Source organism: Bacillus rossius, chromosome 13 (genome assembly GCF_032445375.1).
Source record: "Bacillus rossius redtenbacheri isolate Brsri chromosome 13, Brsri_v3, whole genome shotgun sequence".
NCBI lineage: Eukaryota > Metazoa > Arthropoda > Insecta > Phasmatodea > Bacillidae > Bacillus > Bacillus rossius.
Genome location: NC_086340.1, coordinates 2,578,143 through 2,603,329, shown reverse-complemented (window position 1 = coordinate 2,603,329; position 25,187 = coordinate 2,578,143). Strand labels below are relative to the sequence as shown.

At 43.7% G+C, this 25,187-nt stretch overlaps 1 protein-coding gene across 1 annotated transcript in view; it reads left to right on the top strand.

Annotated features, from left to right (window-relative positions):
- The first annotated feature begins 13,418 nt into the window (after positions 1-13,418).
- The window catches only part of LOC134538098 (neprilysin-2), a 78,013-nt gene continuing 66,244 nt past the window's right edge, over positions 13,419-25,187 (top strand). The window contains exon 1 of the mRNA XM_063379117.1: positions 13,419-13,551. Within this exon, the coding sequence (XP_063235187.1) occupies positions 13,532-13,551 (20 nt within the window). The 5' untranslated portion in view covers positions 13,419-13,531. The remainder of the gene's footprint in view (positions 13,552-25,187) is intronic.

Sequence of the window (25,187 nt, the reverse complement as noted above, 5' to 3'; positions counted from 1 at the left end):
CTAACCTTGAGGTGAAACCCGTAGCTGTGGTTTGTGCTCTCATCTTTCATTGCCCGCTAAATATTGCAGAATGTTTTATTCATGTGCCCGCTTAGTGGAGCGAAATTAAAATAAAGCCATATTTAGTGTTTTATAACAAAAAATAGAACCTGTTTGTAAAGATGCAGGGGAAAATTATATTACAAAAAAAATAACTTTGATAACGACTCTAAACTGGTTTTGTTCTTGAATTACTTCTCCAAAGCCAACCAGGAAAGTCGCTCTTTAGATTTGCTGCAAGTTTTTAACAAGTCAGTCTTCGCAGGGTTGTGGAAAAACCCAGCCCCGTGTTCCTTGTAGGTACAGGCTGCGTAGAAACAACTAACACCTGAACAGGGTGTGTCTGATGCCTCTATCAGCAGGCAAGAAAGGCAAGAATGCACATTTTGTCTAAAATCGCTAACCGCTTAAATTTAAAGAGGAGGGGGGGGGGGGGTTTCTCTGTAAAGTCTGTTTACGGACGATAATTTTACGTGATAACGTCATAAGAAAACATTGATGAAAAATTGCATACTTTTTAATTTTCAAATATTATTTACATTTGTTTTGCAATTTGTTTAAATATAATCACGAACAATTCGTTAAAAAGCCCGCATTAACCTGTTTGATATTAGAGAAGATTTTCTCGCAAGGTGGTTGGCCGGTTCTTGCACGCTCGGCTCAGAGGTGGAACGTGACTATTTTTCGTGCGTGCAGCCGGCGTTCATCGATTTATAGGACGTTATCACGTCAAAAAAAAATCCCCTGTGGCACAGCCTACAGGCGTAGGTAGTTTTCTGGAATTGTTCCTGAAACTTCTATAAACTTTTCCAACATTTTAAAACTTAATGCACTTCGTTTTCATCTTCCATGCCGCGAAAATATTTCGAATGTTTTTAACTAAATGCATCCAGCCAAATATTTTGTTTGTCAGAGCAAACTGATGTTATGTCCACGAACTTAGTAAGAGCAAAAATCTGATTGTCACGAACTAAAAGGGGTAACTGCTCCTGGGTTTGACCCCCGTCATGGTCAGAAGGGGGGGGGGACATTTCACTCGCGGGTCAAAGCTGTGCGGTTCCTCCAACTTCTTATTTTCTGACGAGGGTCCTGGGTTCGATCACTGGTGTGACTCAAATCCACGAGCACCTGTTAGTTCGGAGTCCACTGTGCTGTGCTTTTTTAATTTGTAAATGGAACACTAATATTCATGTTAAATTACAGATATTTGACCGGTTAAATCAAAACAACTATCGCAGTACTACTGGGTTCGTATTCTTGCCCGGACATTAATTAATTATTCGTAAACCGTTCCCTGAATAGCGCACATGATAACGAAATATACATTTTCCATGATTTGAATGAAACATCAATTAAAAATATAGGAAACTTATGCGCCAATTTCCGTAAGAAATACTCAGTGTTATCTCGAAAAAAAATAGGTTTTCATGTATGCAGAAATAACCATAGCCACGTGCAAGGTCGGATTTAGAGGTCTGGAGGCCTCGGGGCAACAGGAGCGGAGGCCCCTGGCCACAAATTATTTTACAAATAAAATTAATTATTTTTTTCAGTCGAGTTTTCCAATAAATAATTTATTGTGAAATCAAGTACAGTAGATTCTCTTAGCATTTAAAAAAAACATACATAAACATAATCGGAGACAAGAATAATATGAAATTAAATTTTAGTGTTAATGAATATTTCTGTTAATATTTAACAATGCATGTACAAAGTACTGTAGGTAAAGGTAAAACAGCGAAATAAGAATATCAAAGGAAAATATGTTTACTAGTGTTTACTTGTCGGAATTTGAAAGATATTTTTTTTTCCGAAGTCTCTATTGTGGGGGCCCTCAGTTTGTGGAGGCCCCGGGGCTTTCGCCCCGGTTGCCCTCCCCTAAATCCGGCCCTGGCCACGTGTCACAAATATCTTTCTTGTATATATCTGGGCAACTGGTTTCCAGAGGAATCTTTTGTTAAATGACAGGTCTCCGTGCGAAGTGTGTGGACATCTTCACGTGGTCACGTGGTGGGCCACAGAACTGTCCTCTCCTCGGTGTCTGCTGCTGGGGAGTGCTTGAGCGTCGCCCCACCGGGACCAGGGGGGAGGGGGGGGAAGGTCAGAGGTCGCCCTCTCGAGGTCAGCCAGTGCCTCATCCGCCGGTCCCCGCGCTCCGAGTCACCTGACTTGTGGCCAGGGACCGCGGACATCAGCAAGGAGCGGCCCTGTTCAGTCATCTCTGGATCTCTGCATCTCCGCCCGCATGCAACAAGCAGGAAACTTTAAAAATACACGGAAATTTATTTACATAAAACATATAGTTTTGACGTCCACGTGTACCGACCCCCCCCCCCCCCCCCCCCCCGTTTCAGAGTCACGTTATTTTGAAAGAGCGAGAGCGGGTTCCCTCAGTGAGGGGCTTCTTATTTCCAGGATCCCCCCCCTCCTTCACCGTGGTATCTGCGACCATGCTTCTGACCAATCACATGGCCCGAGAACTTCCGTCCGCCAAAACCCTTTGCAAGCTTCACCCATCGACGGGACGGACGGATGGAATCAAATCCTCGGGAATACTTGCAAGGCATTGACTGTCAACTTTCGTTAGTAGTAAGTAAATGACGGTCCGGGGACAGGGTCCAGGGTCCGGTGCCGGGTGCCGAACCACCATCTTGGATTGTGACGTCACGGTGGCCATTTTTGACTCAAAAATTACTCAAAAATTACTCAAAATGACACAAAATTTCCTCAAAAATGACTCAAAAATTCCTGTTTTGAGGAATAATTTCTCGTTTTCTTCCACGAAAATTTAAAAAATTTGGATTTCGAAAAACCTCAAAATACTTGTGCCTTAGAATTTAGAAAGAACACAAAATCCTAAAAGAGGCTTAAGCATCTATGTCTACAGCCTCCGATAAGCCTCTGACGTCATCTAGGATTATGACGTCACCGTTGCAATTTCCATTACGCCCACCATCTTGAATTTTTTTTATTTATTATCCCATTTTAATGAAAACATATTAAAATTTATAAAAAATAAGTTAATCAAATTTTAATAATAATAACATTTAAAAACACTTTGCACTTTTCGTTACGGCCGCCATTTTGAAAATCCGTATTGTTTATGCTAGAAATTTTGAAAAAATTCTAAAATTGATAAAATATATAATTATTATTTTAAAAAAGCTGGCTCGTGACACTGGCTCAGAGTCCTACTAACCAACTGTGCTCATATCGCGGAAGCGGCCCTAAACTGAAACGCTCCTGGATTCCAGTTTCTCGCGGGGAAAAAAGAAACCGCGAATGTCCCTGGTCTCCGCCGACGTGCTGGCGTGTGAGGTCCCGAAAGGAGCCCAGCTCTAACCAGTCTGCAACTGCCCCGGGTCACGTCCTCCAGTGTCGGCGTCCGGGGACCAGCAGACGGTCAAGTGTGCCAGCGACCCACATGCAGTCGCACGCTCGCGACACGAACACGAGCTGGAGTGGCCTGGCTTCTGGGGTTGCAGCCGCGTCCTTGAGCGAGTAATTCATCCGACGTTCCGGTCGACATTTTCAGTCGCCGTCATCAGGGAGCAGTTTACCTGCTGATATAGACCGGAGAAATTCTCGAGTTCATTTCGCGATATGCTAAAATACAAATCGTTTTACCTCAGCGCTGCCTCTGCTATTGGTTCGCAACCCACCTGGATGACTCTGGGCCAATGAGAAACACCCGACCAAAAGATTTATCGAATCACATCAGGCTGCTACGCTGGAACGTCTCACAGGACAGCAGCCAATGAGTGGGTGGCATTTGACCGAGTGTATACGTAAAACTATGGAGTTCATCCTACAGGTCATTGAACCCGCGAATTTTTCCGGTCTCTACCTACTGATGATGGCGACTGCAATACCGAACGAAACGTCGGATGAATATTATTCGCATCAAGGACGCGGCTGCAACCCCAGAAGCCAAGCTACTTCAGACGATGGCCCGTGAAAGCCTGCGGACTTTATTGACGAACGTAAGCTGTTCCACAGTTCGTCCGTTTCCCAACCACGAGCTATAGATTAGGCCCGTCTTTCTGTGCTGTAATCAGAGACCGGGAAAAATTGTGAATACGCTCACGGTTCGCCTGGAGGACTCCGGGCCAATGAGAGACCCCGTGCCAAAGAGGTTGTCGAATCAACGGACGAGACCAAGTCCAGGCAACTCTCGAGTCAGCGAGCCAAATGAGCAGGGGGGGGGGGGGTCTTTGCTCGAGTGGAGTCCATCCATCCTGGAGGTAGATAACCCCCCCCCCCCCCCCCCCAGTGGCACAAGCTGCCCGTGCATGGCTGCGGTTCTCAGCCTGAGACGGAGACTCAGTCCAGCTGCCCAGCAGCAAGATGTGCCTCAGCAGCGCGCCTCTGCAACCAGTAGTTGCCAAGATACTGTAAATTTTTTAGAACATTTGGCTATTCCTATGTTTCATCCAAGCATAATATATTTTTTTAAAAAACCGTGGAAAAGCCAAAAGTGTCATTGTTTCTCAACTATTGGAGGTAGTGGGACAACAACACAGAGCACAAAAGAAGCCCGGGTAAGACCAGGGGCGTAGGAACCGGGGGGGACAGGGGGGACGTGTCCCCTTGAACTTTTTGGGTGGAAGGGACTGACTGCCCCCCCCCCCCCCCGCTAACTTTCTAGACCGTGATATTTTTATTTTATAATATTATTCTGCCCAACTTTATTTGTAATTTCTTCACTCTCAAATGTTATCTTAAGGAAACGATAATAATTTTAACATCGGTGTATCCAATGGATAGATACAAAAACTGCTTAAAAAGCGCTATTTTGCACTTTTAAAATCAAAATTTTCCGTTGGAGGACCCCCGGACCCCCCCCCCCCCCCCCCCCCGTCTTAGTAAGAGGGGAATGGGTTTACATGACATCAAAATCATTATTTGTAAACACCCCCCCCCCCCCCCCAACTTTATGAACACAGCTACGCCAATGGGTAAGACTCGGGGTTGTTTTCGCGTGAGCAGATGAAAGTTGACAGCGCGCGGGGAAGACATCGGGACGGCTGAAAGCTAAAAGGGGGGGGGGGGCGACGGCCCGAGTTCCGCGAGAGAGAGGGAGAGAGAGAGAGAGAGTCGCAGCTGAGACTGCGGCCCGCTGACCCGCTCCCCCAGTTGCGAGCTGCTCCTGCTCCAGGGGGGCGTGTTCCTCGGGCAGCGATCCAACTGCCGCGGCCCCCTGGAGACACGGAGACACTCTCTCCACGACCCGCGCCCCCGCGCCTCCTTCTACGAGTCCCCCCGTCCGCCCGTCCTGATCGCACCTTGTACCCGGACAACCCAGCGTCCGAAGGAACATCTACAACCACAGCGCGTTCCTTCGCTGCAGCCAACTTATCACTAGGGACCGGAAAATTTCGCGGGTTCAGTGCCCTCCAGGATGAACTCCCATAGTTCTACGTACACTCGGTCAAATGCCACACCCACTCATTAGCTGCTTGCTGTCTTGTGAGACGTTCCAGCGTAGCAGCCTGTGATGATTCGATAAAGCTTTGCTTGGGTGTTTCTCATTGGCCCAGAGTCATCCAGGTGAGTTGTGAACCAATAGCAGAGGCAGCACTGAGGTATAACTATTTGTATTTTAGCCTATCGCGAAATGAATTCGCGATTTTTTTCCGGTCTCTACTTATTAGGGAAGCCTTATTTTCACAGACTAGAGAGCCAACCCTTCGATCGTGCATCTTCGGTTTTTTTTTATTCATTGTAAATAAATATGGCGCTGTTGATAAAAGGATACCAATGGTCAATTAGGTTAGATTAGCTACATTATAAATACTTTAAAACATTGTGGACGGTTGATTTGGTTAATATAGCTACGTTAAATATACGGGGGAAAAAAACATGTACTTCGGGGAACTTTACGGGTTTTGGCTCTCTCGTCTGTGAAAAGAAGGCTTCCCAACTTATTATTCCGTTGAAAAAATTGTAGCGCGAAATCACTACTTTTGTTGAACATTACACTCTTGTTATGTGTGCCAACTGTTAACCGAGTGGGGGTGAAAGCTGAAATACGAAAAATCTTAAGTACTTGATTGACAACACTTCCTCATTAAATACAGTTATGGGCTGGACAACTTTGAGGTTTCAATGACAGGGAAAATCACACCTGATTTATCGACTACTGGCTCAATACTTCTTTCACTGGCTCAGAGTCCTACTGACCAACTGCGCTCATATCGCGGAAGCAGCCACAACTGAAACGCGCCTGGATTCCAGTTTCTCGCGTAAAAAAGGAAACCGCGAATGTCAACACCTTTGGTGGTAGTAACACGCCACAAAAATACGCGGAAAGTAAAGGTGTTACCGCCAATTATTTCAATAAAATAATTTTTCTACAGCCACAAAAATCGCTGTGATTGTAGAACTTCATTCAATTAAACCCACTCTTAAAGCTGTGTTCCGTTTTTGACGGTAAAAAAAAATGTTCAGCTCCAACTTCAAAGACGTATTACCATCCTTGGAAAGCACTTCAGAACATATGTCGTACGGGGGTTTTTGACTTTTTTTTTTTCGTGATGAACATGCGGTGGAAGTTTGTCGGTTGAAAATTCGGACTCATCCTGTATGAGCCCTGGAGCCAGTTGTTACATTCAGCCATCGGTCGAGCGAACACCACGAGTTCTTTGAAACGAAACAAAATAAAAATGGTTACAAAGAGCACTAGATCCGAGAGAAATCAGTTGCCAAGGAATGGTTTGTAATACTAGAAGAAGTATATTGTAACTGTTCAAACACGTGGCTATGGCTATGGTTGTTTTCGCACATGTGACGTGACGTCATCTGCACCGGCACCAAAAGCCTGAAGCCTGGCGCAGGATCCCCACATGTATACTACTGACAAGTCGTTTGGGGTTTTTAACGTATAACCAGGGCCATGCATTTTTTTCGCGAAAAGATTCCGAGAGTAGCTGGAAGTTAAAACACTGTAGCATCGTCTGTGTGTTTCGTGATTGGGCGATGTTCTTTCAGATGCATGTCTACTGTTACGACACCAATCATAGCAATCAAGTGCGGAAGCAAACACGTCCTGAGTGGCTCTCTCGCAGACGGTCGCCAATCAGAAGGAAGAAACCGCTGATAGGGGTCCTACGTATACGCTCGGAGCAGACTCCAAGGGTTCCCTAGCCCGATGCGGAGTCGACGTGGTGAGCGACGACACAGCTCCGGTACTAGCCTGGACAGCTAGTAGAGGTATTCGATAGGCCTCCACCGGACCACGGGTTCACTGGGTGACTGAGGGGTCCCAGCGTGATGTAGGCGCCAGCAGTGCTGATAAAGTCTTACGGCTGAGCGAGGTGACTATGCTGGGTTGGTGGTCCTAGCCGCTGGTCATTGCCAAAGCTCTAACACCTTCCCGATCAAACAAAAGGGAGCGATCCCTAACAGTTCTGTTTTTCTTAAAGCTCTGAAATGTTATTAAAAGCGAACTGGAACGCTACTCCCACCCCAGCCTATTAGGGCGCATATGTGGGAGGGGAACGTGAGAATGCCGGCCGTAAGGTCGGACTGTACGCGGGCCCTGGTGCAGCAGCGCCGGTGGACGGAACATGCGCAGCGTCCCACGGGGAGCGCGTGGTTCCTTTCATCGCTGCAAGTCGATCACAATCCGCGAGCGGCGACGTCGCGCAGCTGTTCGTCGTCTGTCGGCCGCAGGGGCTGCCGGGAGTCTGCGAGCCATCACGGGCGCGACTGTAAACACGGGCGGAGCTGCCAGCCTGGCGCCGACAAGCGACAAGCGAGCACGCCAGGAGAGGGAGATTATGTCTTCATTAAGCATACGTCGGAAATGAAGTGTGTTCACACGCAACACATTTTTTTTACGTTTCGGAAAGCAGATTTTTTTTTTTGTCAATGTTATTTTGGAGCGAACTCGGGATTTTAGGTAAGAAATTCGAGTTCCTTAAAAAAAAAATTGGTTGTCTGTAAAGTCAGTTTACGGACGATAGTTTAACGTGACGTCATAACAAACCAAGGATGAAATGATTGCATACTTTTATGAATAAAATTGAATCATTGTTATTGAATTATCACTATTTTTTATGGTTATAAAGACGGAGTGAAATGAAATCTACAATTTAATTGATAAATTTACTTTTATTTGCACGCATTAATTCAAATATGTTTATTACTTTAACTATAACTACTATTACTTTAATTATATACATGTTTGCTTTTTAACTTCTTCCAATCTGTGTTATTCTGTTAAGGACAGGACGATGATAGGAAAAGTAGGAAACGAATGGGAGTGTTTCAAGTTTAATGTGCCTCGAAAAATTCAAATTGGTGGTTGTTCCAATCGAGTGGAAGAGAGATTGATGCGGCGCAAGCGTACAATGAGCGTAACGGGACACAGCGCAACGGGACAATGTGCCTAACAGGACTTTTTTCGTGCGTGCAGCCGGCGTTCATCGATTTATTAGACGTTGTCACGTCAAAATTAATTAATTAATGTTGTTAATTAAATACAATTCTTGAATTTGATCGATTTTATTTTGGTTACCGATTTTATTAACAATCTTTGATGTACACTCCCAGATACTTATGTTGGCAATTAATAACTAATGTAATCAGTAGGGAATGGAACAATTTTCTGTTTCAATGACCCTTAGGAGAGACTCCACGATGCTCTATGTATACGGGAAAATCACGCCTGCTCATTGGCTAATGACTCGTGACGCCTGTTAACTGGGATGCTTGTGACACGATACTTCTTTCGTTACGGTTTATTCATTGGCTCAGAGTCCTTCTAAGCAACTGTGCTCCAATCACAGAAGCAGCCAAACGTTGTACGCATTATTTTGATTGTAGCCTGTCACGAAATGAAATCGCGAATTTTTCCGGTCTCTACTTATTACTTATCTCGGAATCTTTTCGCGAAATATGCACAGTCCTACCTGTGCGTTTATGCTTTTTTGTTGTCCCAGTACCTCCGAGACAGTTCCCTGATTGGCGCGCGAGACCGAACCTTAGTGGCGGTCCGCGCCGCGGGGTCGTAAGGGCGAGAGCGCGCGTGCCGCGCCGCATGAGGTCGACCGTAGCGCCCCTGGGCCAGGCGGCGTGTCGGCGACCTCGGACGAGGCGGTTTCCCTCGGCCTTCCTGGGTCCTTACGTAACGCGTCCACGGTCCTCCAAGGACACTCGCTCGGGCACGAACTGGGGCCTCCCGGGGAGGCTGGGCGAGGACAACACCCCCCCCCCCCCCCCCGCTCTGTCTGTGTCCACGTGTCTGTGCTACAAGCACGGGCATGTGTGGCTAGACTCCCCTGTACCCTACACACTGCAGCAATGGCTGCCTGCCCGAGAGTCAACTAGACTGGGTCACCCGCGATCAGACCCAAGGGTCCTCCACTTAAACCGCGAGACCATAGCAGAAGAATCGCGAAATTATAGTTATACTTACGTTTAGAGACCCGGAAATTTCGCGGATTCATTTAGTCGCAAGCTAGAATGCAAACCTTCACACTCTCGCACTGTGTTCATGATTGGCCCGCAGTTGTTTGGACACGCCCGTCTACGACCGTGAGCCAATGATGCCCAGCTAGGAGAGAAGTAAGCGAATCAGGTAGAGCCAAATAACAAGGATAAAAATGTTCTCGCTAAGAAATCAACCAATGGGAAAGTAAACATGAGTCGAGCACACCTATAACTTTGAATTCTATCCTGAGCCCAGAAGAATCCGCGAAATTTCCGGGTCTCTATTTATGTTATACTATCGTGAAAATTAATAGCCAATTTATCCACGTCTCTATGTACGGAAACCGCGAAAAATTTTTGGGGGTTCTTTTTTTGGTCATCAGATGGACTGCAATTGCTTTTTACGATCGGACTGCGCGCCTGTCAGCTACCAGCTAGCAGCAGAGTGAGCGAATCACACTGTGCCACTCGAAAGAAAGTAAAGTACTTCTTCAGATGAAATCAGCCAGTAGGAAAGCCTGTCAGGCCGTAGTATACTTGGGACTGTGAATTTGGGACTAGCTGTTTGTTGAAACACTTTAGCAGCATACGTTATCCATGGTTAGATTAGTTTCTTTCGATTATGGCTTCTCTCGCAGACATCCATCAATTACATGGAAACAATTCCTAGCACAGTTGTAACTCATTGGGGGCTAATAAGCGTTAGGAATTTTTTCTCGAAATTATGCCTGCAAGGAGAAGTTTTCACTTTTCTGACAATATTTGACAGCTAAATGTTTTTTATATATGAATTTAACAATATAATTTTTAATACATAACAAGTTATTAAAATGTTTTACGAATATGTGTTTTTGTTCTGCGAGAGAAGTCGTTACCTTGTTCGACCGAGTCAATCAGGACGAGTTTGCTTCCGCACTGAGTTACTGTGTATGGTTGTAACAATCGACATGTACCTGAAAGAAAATCGCCCAATCACAAAACACATGCGATGCTACAGTGTTTTAACTTTCAGATAGGTCTCGAGATCTTTTCGCTAAATATGAATGCCCCTATAGATACTTCTTTCGTTGCGGGTCATCCATTGGTAGAGACAGGAAAAATTCGCGTATTCATTTCACGATATGATAGAATCCAAACAACTGTACCTTTATTTTGCTCCTCTGATTGGCTCACAGTTTATCTGAAGGACTTTGAGCCAATGAAAAACCTTCAACCAAAATAGTATCGACTCGCAAGCGTCCCAGTTGACAGGTGTCACGAGTCAGTAGCCAATGAGCGGGAGGCATTTGCCCGAGTGTGTAGGGGATTGTGGATTCTATCATAGAGGTCATCCAAAGCGCGAATTTTTCCAGTCTCTATCCAGTGGTTCAAGAGTCCTTCTGATCGACTGTGCTCCATTCACAGAAGCAGCCAAAAGTTCCAACGCGTCTGGATTCTAGCTTATCGCGAAATGAAACCGCGAAATTTTTCCGGTCTCTGGTTGCAAGTCTGATGACGAGTCTCGGAAGTTGGTGCACCCCTGTTCGTAAACACGGTGCGATCAGATAGGATCCTCTAGGGACGTGCCGCTCTTATCCAGTTGCGCTAATGATTCCGAGTTACTGGCGACACGACAGCGCCGCTGATAGTTCTATCCGACACTAATTCAGCGTCTCTCCTTCGCGCGGCTGTAATTGCAGGGGCGTGAAGCATACGTGCGGTCAGCGCTTGTGGCGTGACGTCATTGCCGGGACTCAGGTGGTCTGCGGTCATGAGACCAGGGGTGTACCGAGTAGGCTCGCCGCCACAACAACAACAACAACGGAACCCATCAGGTGGTTCATTGAACCATTGGGGTTTTCTTTAAAGCACCTTAACTGCCAAATATTAGATACACGACTTACCAAGCCCTTGGCTATTCTTACCAACCTTTAAAAAAAATGGGGTGTGGCTGTGTCATGGACACGGCCGTGTGACGTACGTGAATACGTGTACGTAACAGGTCATATTTTCTATACAAAATACGCTATTTTATGTATGTTATAATCATGTTTGAACTCTAAGAAGTCGCATATAGACTGACATTATATATTTTTGATTATATATATATATTACAGCATATATATTCACTGTAACTATTTTACACTAATATTTTATATATTCAATCGCTAGATTATGACGAGAGCTGACGATTGAAACTCAAACGAACGTCGTAGCTTCTCCAGTGGTGTAACTAAAATTTGGATGGAGATGATAGATATTTGGCTGCAACACCAAACTATATCCCCCGATTTTGTTATCATTCGTTTTTTGAATTGCCTTCCACTATGGAAGCAATTTAAAAAAAAATGTTTTCACGTCAAAAATTGTTGGCGAGTCTTTCAGTAGTCGCCAGTGATGTGTGAATAAATAACCTCGCTAACGGGAAAACTCAAGTGTTCTCTTGTTGTTCATGTTGCAAATAAACTTATAATATGAAACTCGAACACGAAATTTAAAGCAGAATTCTTTAAAATAATGCTAAAACGTTATAAATATACCTACTGATCAATAAAATAAGCGCTTTTGAAATATACACGAATCACACGCGTACTTTCTGCACCCGCCGCTTGAATTCGCTGCCTGAATCGAAACCGTTGCTTGCAACATTCACCCGCAGATGGCAGCACGAAACAGTTGTTACTTTAAAGTTTCCGCACACAATCAGAGTTATACTTCAATGGAATTACTAAAATATTAACCTGACACATTTCAATGTCTTTTAATATATAATTAAATGTCGGAAATTAGGTCCTCAAGTTTAAAATACCTACCTACGAAAACTATCATGAATATTTTAGTTGACTAAATTTCACTATCATAAAGTTTCATTTGGCACACCGATACGTTTGGTGTGTGATCTTTTGATAATGTTACAGGCATGGAAGCAGGATCAATGTTTTCTTCTGAGACTAATACCATATGCATAATGAGATTTTTAATTAAAGCAAATACTTAAATAGAATTTGCATTATTTCATAAGTGGGAATTAATTTATCTCATAAAAGAAAATTGTTGCAAGTAGTTCCTATTCTTGACAACAGATGTCGCCACGTATTGTGTTGACGTAAATATTATTTATCTTTCATGTTGGATGCGGGATGCTCACTCACGATCGCAAGAGAAGGAAGGCTTCGCTAGTCATCAAGGAGAAGGAAATTCGTCTTGCATGGCGGTGTTTCTCAACTGTCTCAAGGCATAGCAATCGACTGAATAATGAATCTCTTTGTTTTATATGTTGTTCAGACAGTCATTGTTTCATGTAGGATACGGGATGATCACTCAAGATGGCAAGAGAACGAAGGCTTCGCTATAACTCGAGGAAAAAATTTACTAATGCAGGGATTGTTTTCTCAGGAATAACCTGAGGCACTCGGAGAATATCAACAGAAGTTTCGTCAGGAATAACCAGGAACATGTCGAGAAAACAAACAGAATTCTCGCTAGGAATAACAAGAAGAACTTGGAGAAACCAACAAAATATTGACAAAAATAACCAGGAGCACACGGAGAAAACAAAACAAAAAAAAAATATTTGACAAGAATAATCCGGAGCACACAGAAAAAAAAAACAATGAAATGAATAATCAGGAGCACACGGATAAAACCAACGTACGTCTTACCAAATCAAGCTCATGAATCTCGGAAAAATTACAAAAAACCTTCTGTCAGCTTGCGGACGCCTCATTTGTTCAGCACAGATAGAGTTCTAGCACAATGGTGTAAATATTTAAATTTTGTAGCCTATCGCGAAACGAGTCCGTGAGTTGTAGGGTGGAGGGGGAGTGCCGGAGAGGGTGAAAGCAGCCGCTCCTCCGCGCAGGGGAGGAGGGGAAGTAGAGGCAGGGGTGGGGGCTGGAGCCGCCCCTCCCCTCCTCCAGAGGCGCGCGATATGACCGCCGCGGGGACGCGTGTACGCCTCAGTACGCGACCGGCCGCCGGCTTGCACGCACCGCCCCGCCGCCACCCCAGAGCCGCCGCCCCCAGCCGCGCGCCGCCGCCACCACCGCCCCACCAGCTCGCAGCCACGGCGGACAACATGAAGGAGACCGTCATCAAGTAAGTAGCCGCCCCTCTCTCCCAGGGCTTCTCCTCTTGGTTTAAGAGGCCACTCCAGTGTTTCAGGGGCACTACGCAACCCGCGTTAACCTCATAAAATTCCAATGATATTTTCATTTTGCTTATAACTAATTAACTAATATAGATTTCGAAATGATGCTTGCTTGATATGTAAGACAACGATGCTCCTATCAAAGCCCCTTTCTTCAAAAACGTGCATAAATTATGGTTTTATACTAATCTTTACTAATATGCATAAGTGTATTGTGTAGGTTTTAACCATAATTTATGCACTTTTTTGAAGAAAGGGGCTTTGATAAGAGCATCGTTGTCTTACATATCAAGCAAGCATCATTTCGAAATCTATATTAGTTAATTAGTTATAAGCAAAATGAAAATAGCATTGAATCTTATGAGGTAAACGCGGGTTGCGTAGTGCCCCTGAAACACTGGAGTGGCCTCTTAAGGCCCCTGCCTACCCGGGCACACACACGGTGCGCAGAGCTTCAGGAACAACCGCTCAAGATATCCGAGCGGGTTCTGTTTACGAAAAAAAAACATCTAAGAATTCGCTGAGGGCCGATAGATAGTTGGGTTTCCTGATTAAGTTTTTAAACTTTTTTTTTTTACGTGATAACGTCTTATAAATCGATGAACGCCGGGTGCACGCACGAAAAAAGCATGACACGTTGTCACGTTCCGCCTGAGCCGAGCGGGCAAGCGAGAGCGCGGAACAAGCGATAGAGAGGCACGATCGGCTTGTGACGCATCTATCTCTCTTCCACTCCATCGGCCGATGCGTCCGAGTAGAAGAGAGACAGCGGCAGCACACAACCTACACGCGAACTGTTTTGTCAACTCTGTTTATAAAGGACGTTATCACGTAAAATTATCGTCCGTAAATCGACTTTACAAACAAACCCCCCCCCCCCCTTTTTTTTGTTTTTAGAAAAGGAAAAATAGAAAAAAGGCATAAAAAACCGGTACGGAATCTTGAAAACACGAAATTGCATTACGCCTTTCATCTTCATTTCTCCGCCATATAATGTGAATGTCACCGTTCAGATCTCATTGTTGCATTATGCACGACGAGAGAAAACCGCGCGCCGGTCCAGAGGAGACACCGCTCTATCATCCCGCCTCACCAACACAAGATTCACTTAATATAATTAGAGACTCTGAATTTTCATCGAGGAAATGCTAAAACAGTGCGTACATGAACAGGACGGCAAATAGCAAACAACATCTACGTTAAGTCTCCGAGAGAAAAAACACGGATTGCTGGCAGCACTTATTCGGGATAATATTCCGACGGACGGAGGAAGTAGATTTGTAAATCACTCGGGTGGAGGCGTGGCGTGACGGACGAACGTAAGGACGGACGTTAGGGCGGAGGTAAGGACGGACGGACATAAGGATGGATGGACGGACGTAAGGATGGACGGACGTAAGGACGGACGTAAGGATGGATGGACGGACGTAAGGTCAGACGTAAGGACGGACGTTAGGACAGAGGTAAGGACGGACGTATGGATGGATTGACGGACGTAAGGACAACCGACGTAAGGACGGACGTTTGGATGGACGGACGGACGTAAGGATGGATCGATGGACGGACGGACGTAAGGATGGATGGATGGATGGACGAACGTAAAGACGGACGTTAGGACGGAGGTAAGGACGGACGTAAGGAAAGGCGGACGGACGTAAGGACGGACGGACGTAAGGATGGATGGACGGACGGATGTAAGGACGTAAGTACGGACGGACGGACGGACGGGCTGATGCAGTTCCGCCAGCGCAGAGCCGGCCCCGGGGACTCCAGGCTGGCTGCGGGCCAGTGGCGGCTCCGGGAACTCTTCTCGGGAGGGGCTCGCGTACAAAGAAACCGATCAGTTGTTCCTCCGAGTGACGGCTCGGTCTAGTCTCCTCGCCGAAAGGTTTATCTTAGAAGTGCAGGAGGGACACACCTGCAAAGTAATACTCAAGACACTTGGAAGAAGAAAAATAAGTGTGGGCTGGAAATCGTATAAATCCGACATCTTCTGTTTTTTCGGCATTTCTATCACCGTGGCGACCCCACAACAATGCACTCACCGCCTCCAAATACATTCCTACAAGGGCGACCGGGCATGTGGTAGAGCGGCGTAGAGGAGCCCTAGCAAGTCGGAGCTAGGCTCGCAATATCCACACATCTGAGGCCTCGAATACCATTGTTTAGTAGCTCCAAACGAATTTTGAATGAAAGAAAAGTTTAACACGTTAATTAAAGCGTGTGCTGCTTGATATCAGCTGTCTTAAATTTTCTATCATTAATGACTATTTGTTATGACAAGAGTCATAATGAAAACTACATGTTTTTTACATTAATTTTTTTTACTTTATTTATATATTCAGCTTATTAAAAAATTGCGTTATACAGAGTTCATTCTATACCTATTTAATAAATTACCTACTTAAATTTAAAGATTATTTTCGACTTTTTTAGTTAATGCAAGAATAACAGCTGTTTTTTTTTAAATAATATAATATTATTTTTTTACTTTTTGGTTGTCATTGAATTATTTTTTTTTTATAAATTCATCGAAATGCACATCAAAATTCAATTTTAAAAGTCCAAAAAATTTCGGGGGCAATTTACCACCACTCCCTTTGGGTTGGGGGGGGGGGGGGGTGATGGTGCAGATGGGGGAAGGGGTGATTTCCCAGAAGCCCGCACCATACGGGCCTTCTTCTTTGAACAATACTTCTTATGTTGTCCTTGTGGATAGCTCGCTTTTAAAATGAGAAAACAAAATCTACAGATATAAATATTTAATTCTATTTCATGGAAATTATGTCACCTAAAAAGTCTACAAGAAGTAATAGGTTTCATTTAGTTTTTTAATAAATAATATATTAGTGTCAAATTATCTAAGAGGGGAAAGATAAGACATGAAAATTATTAATTGTGCTTTCAACCGGTTTTAAGCCATAACACTTAAGATCAATTTTTTTCAAAAATTAGTTTAGTATATAATCTAGTGGAATACCTAAAGTTAAAAGCAACTGCCTGGTATACAAATAGTTCACCAAGTAAAATAATTGGAAATTGGGTATTTCTTTAGTTTTTGAAAATGACTTGAACTGTTTTAGTACTGTCAATAGACATTGTTTTGTGATCTTCTTTTTTTAAACTTATGTGCAATATATACATGAACAAAAAAAGCAAAAATTTCTTAAGTAAAAAATTAAAAATATATATTATTAACACAAATGAAACCAATATGGCTTCTTTCAGTTACCTCCCCCTTAAGGTGGCGGGATATACAAGTTAAAATAGACTCCAAACAAACGTAGCCCACAATTAACAAATATTTATTTCGTAGTAAACCTTTGTGTATCTTAAAATAAAATAAGAAGTAAAGTGAATATGACTGCAACTTGGGATAATCTGTCTAAGTTGTGAGAAGTTCCCGCTCCTTCAGTGATGGCGCTGGTTGCGGTCAGACCTCGCCCCCCGCTTGGAGGTGAGAGCAGTTTGCTACTGGAGGCGCGCAGTGTGCGCCCGTCACACCCTTCATTAACCTCACAAAGCCTCTGTCGCCCGACCCTGCGCCAATAATAACACACGGCTCCCTCCAATCGCCACTCTCGCTCAGGTTCCCCCAGACCTCTGCTGCCTCTGACTCCGTCCGTCGTGGCGATATCTTTCTTGTAGAATTGTAATCGCATCTCTTGGCAACTGGTTTCCAAAGGAATCTTTTTTAAAAGAATTTTGTTTTCTCTGTGCAAACCCTTCTAGTAGGGTTGCAATGGCCTGAAAATTCCTGATTAATGATAGACGTGCAGTTTGTAAGTTTAAGTGTGAACCAAAGCTGTGGATTTGGTCTCTGTTTTTTTTTTGTTGGAAATAATGATTTATCTTATGGAGACTTTTTTCTATATAAAGTAAATAAAGAAAGTCCTTCTTGAAATAATGCTGGCTTTTAAGCAGTGAAATTGTTTCTGAAAGTTGCAGTGGCACGGTAGCGTGAGGTGCAGAGCGCTCATCCTGAGACGCAGCCATACTCCAGTCGCTCCCAACTGCCAGCTGGGCCAGGGGAAGAGGGGTTGCTGTCACAACTTAGAAACACATAACTTAAAGACATACAAGATAGAATCTTCTTAGCTAAGCTGGTTCTAAGTTGTGTGTTTCTAAGTTACGTGTTTCTAGGTTATGACAGTTCTAGGTTGTTGTTTCTAAGTTGTGATAGTTCTAAGTTATGGCTTTCTAAGTTTCGACGTTTCTAAGTTGTGTGATTCTGCGTTGTGTGTTTCTAAGTTACGCGTTTCTAAGTTATGATCGTTCTAACTTATCACAGTTTTAAGTTACGTGGAATTTTTTTCCGTGTTTTCTAAGTGATGACTGTTCTAAGTTGTGTGTGGTTCCCGGGGAAGAGCACTGCTCGCCCCGCGGAGGGGCTGATGGCCGCAGGCAGAGAGAGAGAGAGAGAGAGAGAGAGAGAGAGAGAGAGAGAGAGAGAGAGAGAGAGAGAGGGAGGGAGAGAGAGAGAGTTCCGCGATGCAGGCGCGCCACTTCAGAGCCGATGCCGAACGAAAGTGGGCCGTTCAAACAGTAATAAAAAGCATCGGGAAAAAACGTTCGAAGGGTAATGGGCTTAAAAAAGAAAAAAAAGGGAAGCGATAGCTGGTCGGTAGAGAGAAGAGAGAGTGCCTGAACGTTTCTTCCGCGATAACTCGCCAATTCGAACTGCGTTTCGTGTTCTTGCAAAATAAAAAAAAAATTGTAAAAAAATCTAGCAGACAGCCGTCATAAACATGATTACTTTCTCCTGGGGTAAACGTGGACTGCTTAGCCACGAAACTGTTCTTTATTGATGGCAGTGACTTTTCATATTTCCTGCACTGTCTTCCAAAAAAAAGTACGACCTTTTTATTGATTTATTTGGTCCACTGATAACTTCAAATGCGTGTTTAAAATGCTTACTTGTGATCACGAGTACATTTTCGAAATATACCAAATTATATCCAGTGCAAACGCCAAAACATTTTCAAGCAAGATGAAGGTATTTGAATCGGAAGATGGGAGACTCCTATGTGTGAGAACTTGGACAAAGGTACGCAGATCATGAGTAGCTACTGTACGGCAACAAAGAAGTTGACCTCAGCAACAGCGTCTGTCCGCGTCCCAACAATGGCTGCACTGCTCTGTAAATGGTATTCTAATTTAAATGGATTTTCCCCCTATGTTACTTTTTTTTTATATAACATTGAAGTCCCCTGTGTCTGAATTAGCTTTGTATCTCTGCCAGAGTGATTCACTTCCTGTTTTTTTTATGGTTCTTTTTGATGTGTTACATTTTAATTCTCGGTATACAGCATTTGGTAGGCGATATTTCGTGAATTCCGTGGCAGATGGCGCATACCAACGTTCTCAAAGCCAAAGAGAGATTTTAAAGTATCGACTATTTAATGGATTTTGAGCAGATGGGCAGTACTTTAATAAAATTCTTTGTCTAAAATAACATCCAATGTAGGGTTTAGTATTTTATTCAAGGTTTTTTTCCCCTCGTTTTCATCGGAGCCATATATGTACCCATATATAGTTTATAATTTTGGTTTTCCAATCAAATGATTCAATAAACGACACACCTGCTCCGGCAGCGAATTCTAGCGGCGGGTGCGGAAACTACGTGTGATTCTCGTCCAGAAACGTATTTGAAAACACAATTTACGTATGTTTATCACGCTCGGAATTATTTTTTTAAGAACTCTACATTAAATTTCGTGTGCGAGCTTGGTGTTTTACTTAAGTGTATTTGCAACATGAGAACACGTGAATTAGCTGATTACGAGGATATATTTGAGTACTGAAGCACTTGCTCAAATTTTATTTTTGTAAAATCTTTTTTTCTACTGTTATTCATTAATTATCGTGTGTCAGCAATTCGTCTTCTTTATCACTACTCATTGTGATTATGAATATATTTTTTTTTTGTTTTGCATTTTCTTTCTCAATCAGTTCAGCATTTGTTTCACCGCGCGGATATGACGCTAGGACCTTGGTAGCTTCCTACGACCTTGTTCTGTCCGCGCGTGCATTATGCACGGCGCGGCGCAGACTGTCGCAGCGCGCAGCCGACACAGAGTCGCGACACAGGATTGCCGTACATTCACGAACTTCCCGACGGAGAACTGACCTCAAATAACGGAAGAGGCTTCCGTAATTTCAAATGACCGAATCTTCTCAGAAACGACGCCGCATGTCATTTCCCGAGTTGCGTGTTCCGTTCCAAACAATGCATGATCTAGCACGTGGACGAACAGTACCGTCACCAGGACTTTGTGAAGAGGAGGGGATGCGCTGCAAGCATTATGTCATTTTTTACGAGTAATTTATCTTTATAATCGAATCTTAAAAAAATATTGTCACACTAAAATCTCGGGAAATTGTAAACGTTTAAAATTCCAAGGTTTACACACAGAAATATAAGTAATAATTTTCTTGAGTAAATATAACTGATCGTATCATATTCTGGTTACAGTTAGTTTTTTTAAAATAACTTTTTATTAATCCAATTGTTTGATGGCTTTTGCTACAACAAGTCATATACGGTATGTTAAAGTTATTTAAAAAAATGACGTACACGTAAAAGTATGTATGAAAGTTATGCTTACAGAGTAGCACGTGTACAAATCAGAATTAAATATGGCCTACTTGAAAATACAATCCCTCTGCCGCATGTTCGGGTATAATGAGGTGGAATACATCATATTATCCCACTATGAATTACAGTTATCCACCTAAAACAATATCTGTAACCTTCAGTTTTGTCTCTCCTGACCACAGAGACTCCCCCCCCCCTCCCCCCCCCCCCCAATCAGGGGTTGTTTTTGGGACAAAAGAAGAGTGTTCTAAACAAATTTTTGAAAGGTTTCTTAATATATCAAGAATGTTTTTTTTTTTTTTTTTTTGGATTCGTGTTCTAAGTTCGTGATCTCAGTGTCGGTAAATTTACGACGATCCCCTGGATAATTTGTAAACCAGCGTTTTACGTAAATTGAAGATGACTATTTTTAACAGTGTGACAGCCGTCACGCGCGAGGTTTGTGGTATCGACCGAGCCAGCGAGGCGCGTGAGCCAATTTCCCTGAGCCGCCGCTTCTAGCCCTGAGGAGGAGGGGGGGGGGGGGGGGGGTATCAGCGCGCGTTACCGGGTGTCCGGCTGCAGTGTTCCACAGCCGTCAGCCGTCGATAACACATTTGCGCTCCACTTGAAAACTTTCAGACGCAATTTTTAACGAATTAAACAAAAAAAAAAAACTTAAAGTCAGTCATGGGGACTGTCGACAGAAGTGAAAACTTAAAATTTTTGTCTTATAAATGTATAATATGAAATCATTTCTACGTCAAATGTAGAACGCAAGAAAATGATTTTGGTATTATATCACTAGCATGTCGGTGACGCGAACCCATAAGTTTTGCCCCTACCAATAATAACTTTAAAACTAGAAGAAATGAAGTTTTTTCATTGAAAGAATAAAAAATTATTAACAAATAATCAACATTATCTGTAATAAATCAATAACCTGACATTTGAAGAAATTCAAATCGTAAAATAAATAAACAAAAAAAAACATAACCTCAACTTAACTACCTACTATAAAATATCCAATACTCGCAATATGTACCACACAATAACGTTAAAATGTCCTTGGAAAATAAAGATAAAATTAAAAACTTGTATCTTTAAAAATATAATATTAATTTTTATTCTTGAAATATAAAACAATTAACACGTCACGTGACCATGTCGATGACGACTTACAAGAATTTATTCCATATCCAAACCTTCCTATAGAAGTTTTCACTTCAAAAAAACTCACGCCAAACTCGTTAGAAGCGAAACTTCGCAGACTGGTTGTAGTTCCGAGTCAGCTCACCAACGGCGCTGTAGGCAGCGCTGCTGCCATCTGTGTTTGGCAAGTAACTCGGTGGCTAGAATACTGTACGTAAATTCGAAAGTTTCCAGAGCTTATACAATAAAAATATCAGTAAAAATACATGTTATGTGTATTCAAATTTATATCAACCAGATAATTCAGTTTCTGTGAGTGTTCAGAGGCGTCAGAATAATTTACGTAATGAGCGATTGACGTATCCTCAGGCTGTTGATTGATGTCGCCATTAAAGTGTAAAGTGGAACAAACATGGCGCCGAACAGCAGTGCAGCTAAACCACTTTCTTCCTCTTTCTCTTTCTCCATACTCTTTCCACTTTCTCCATACAGCTCTTAGCGTTGTACCTTTTTTTTCCTCCGTTATGCTCTGATGACGTCATCGCCTTGAATCGTCTGTGAAGAACTTTCACCTAAAATAATTGGCTCTCAAAATAAGATTTTTAAGGCGGATTAGGCCTTGCCATTTTGCAATTTAAAATAATTTGACACCGCTAGCAATAAAGCTTACGTGCTGACTGTTCTGATTTTACATGGCATAGAAATTAGCTTTGGTTACTTTTTGAAGTCAACACTTTTGTGAACTGGTGTCATTATCATGATAGTTGTAGACGCCAACGTTAAATAATAAGTCATTTCCTCGCGGCACTTACAGACTCAAGCATGTTGGTAAATGTGTGGCTGCAACAAGGTGCAGAAGAACTGGGAGACATGATTTATGCCTTGACATGCAAAAAAAAAATATTGAAACATAGTCCAAATAAGAATTTATAGCAAAAATATGTAAAAAAAAAAATCCCCCTTAACATGGCCTGATCCCCCTTAACACGTCGGGAACCCAGACACACGGCGACCAGACGACTCACGCGACAGGTACTCCTGCAGTGGCCTGGACCAGTGATGCTGAAGAGCACAGGCTAGCCACTGAGCCAAGACAGCGCCAGGCTTATCTGAGCGCGCCAGTGAACATACAGCAGTGACAGTGACAGCAGGTCACGTGCTTGAGATTTACATTGTTTCTGAATTGTGTGGGTTAAGAAGTCGTACCTTAAGTGAGCAGGAGGGGACCAAGTAAGCATGAAGCGACGTAGTAAGCATGAGGGTACCGAATAAGCATGAGGGGACTGTAAGCAGGAGGGGACCAAGTAAGAAGGAGGGAACTAAGCAAGCAGGAGGGGACCAACTTAGCTGGAAGAGACTAAGTAAGCAGGAGGGGACCAACTAAGCGTGAGGAGACTAAGTAAGCATGAAGGGACTAAGTAAGCAGGAGGGTAACCAAGTAAGGAGGGAACCAACTTAGCACATATTATTCCGACCTTACGGTCGGCATTCTCACGTTCCCCTCCCACATAATATGCGCCCTATCAGGGTAGGTTGGGAGTAACATTTCAGTTCGCTTTTATAAACATTCCAGAGCTTTTAAGAAAACATAACTGTGAGGGATCGCTAGAGACCGGAAAAAATTCGCGGATTCCTTTCGAGACAGGCTGGAATCCAAACTCGTTCAGCTTAATGCTGCGTCAGTGATTGGACCGCAATTTACCTGAAGTACTCTGAGCCAATGGCAAACACTCAACAAAAGAAGTATCGAATCATAATAATCGCAGTAAACAGGTGTCCCGAGTCGGTAGCCAATGACCAGGTGATAGTTTCCCGGTGGTCATTGAAACCGGGAATTTTTCCAGTCCCTTTAGGGATCGCTCCCCATTGTTGATCGGGAGGGTGTTGTGGCTTCGGCGCCGACCGAGTAAGCAGGAGGGGACAGAGGTAGCGGGAGGGGACTGGACACAGGGTCTGGCGAGTGGCCCTGCTCGCGGGAGATGAACTCGCGGCAAGTGGGTCGTGGGCGGCGCCGCTGGAGGGCGGAAGTGACGCCACTCGGCCGGAAGTCGGCGGACACGCCGCGCCGCGGCTGCGCGAGTGCCGGTCGTCCAGCGCCCGGCCGTGCCCCCCCCCCCCCCCTGATCACGACACCCGTCCACGCCGTGGAGAGGTGGACATCGAGCACCGTTCAGACAGGACTCCGCGGCACAACAACTATCGGTAGAGATCGGAAAAATTCGCGGGTTCATTTCGCGGTAGGCTACACTCCAAACTCGTTCACCTCCATTCCGAGTCAGTGATTGGACCACCGTTTACTTGAAGGACTCTAAGCCAATGAAAAACCTTCAACAAAAGAAGTATCAAATCACAAGCATCTCACGTAACACGTGTCACGAGTCATTATCCAATGAGCAGGCGCAATTTGTTCTAGTACATAGAGGATCGTGGTGTTTATCCTAGAGGTCACTGAACCCGCGAATTTTTCCTGTCTCTAGCTGTAATCCAAACAACTGTATCTTTATATTGCTTCTGTGATTGGCTCACAGTTTATCTGAAGGACTTTGTGCCAATGAAAAACCTTCAACAAAAAAAAAACTATCGAATCGCAAGCGTCCCAGTTGACAGGTGTCACGAGTCAGTAGCCAATGAGCAGGTGGCATTTATTTGCCTGAGTGGGTAGGGGATTGTGGAGTCTATCCTAGAGGTCATCGAAATCGCGAATTTTTCCAGTCTCTAGCTATCGTCTAACAGTAGATATGTCGCGAGTAAACCTGGGTGTGCCCGGGTCAACCATAGCATCATCCAAGGTTGTTGGGTAAAAGTCCGAATAATCAACTCGAATAAATTTTCAATTCGGCGTCTACTGCCTCTCGCCCAGTCTTCCGTCGAATTACTAACCTTACATACTTCCCTCTAGCTTACCGTGACCAGTTTTCAAAGGGTGTTCATCGAATCCATGCGCACACGTCGTCAAATATAAAAATATTTCCAAACTCGAACATGGCCATACGTGAAGAAAGCTCTCTTCGCTGACATGATTGCTGTCGTGGGAGGGGGGAGCGCAAAGATAGAGCGTGCCCCAGTTGTGGGTCGGCATGCTAACCTGTCTGTCCGGTTGTGAGTATCTCCGGGGACGAGCCAATGGGAGCGCCCGTGTTAGCGGCTCGGGAAGCCTTCATTTCACAGACGAGAGAGCCGAACCCGAAGTTCCCCGAAGTTCATACTAGGAAACCGTTTACATGATTTCACAGTATCTTTAATGTAGCTGTCCCTAACCAAATCAACCGTCCACAATGTTTTAAAAGTATTTATAATGTAGCTAACCTAACCTAATTGACCATTACATAGTTATCATGAGTTACAGTGAACAAAAAAAAAAAAACCGAAGATGCATGATCGGAAGTTTGGCTCTCTCGTCTGTGAAAAGAAGGCTTCCCTAGCGGCTCGGTCTCCTGGGCTTCGTCAGCTGGTAGTCAGTCAGTCGCCTTTTCCAGTCGCTGTCTCAGCTCAGTTTCTGTTCTTTAAATGATTCTTGCAATAGAGCATTTTGATTCAGTGCAATTTTTTCGGACATATGCCATTGCAGTTTTTGCACTGTTTGTCATGAAAAAATAAAGGATGCAAAATATAATGTAAGTAAATCAAATGAAAACATAAACCCACAGGGAACTAGCCTAAATCAGCTCATGTCGAACAGCTGTTTTATTTAATTGTTGGGTCCAAATTTTCAACATCAGGTAATTTAGGCTTGTTCTCTTTTTTTTTTTTGTATTTTTCAATCTTGAATTGTTTTCCCATGACAACAGTGCAAAACTGCAATGGTATTGCTGTAGTACAAATTATACTAAACTGAATGTTTTGCAAAGGAATTAA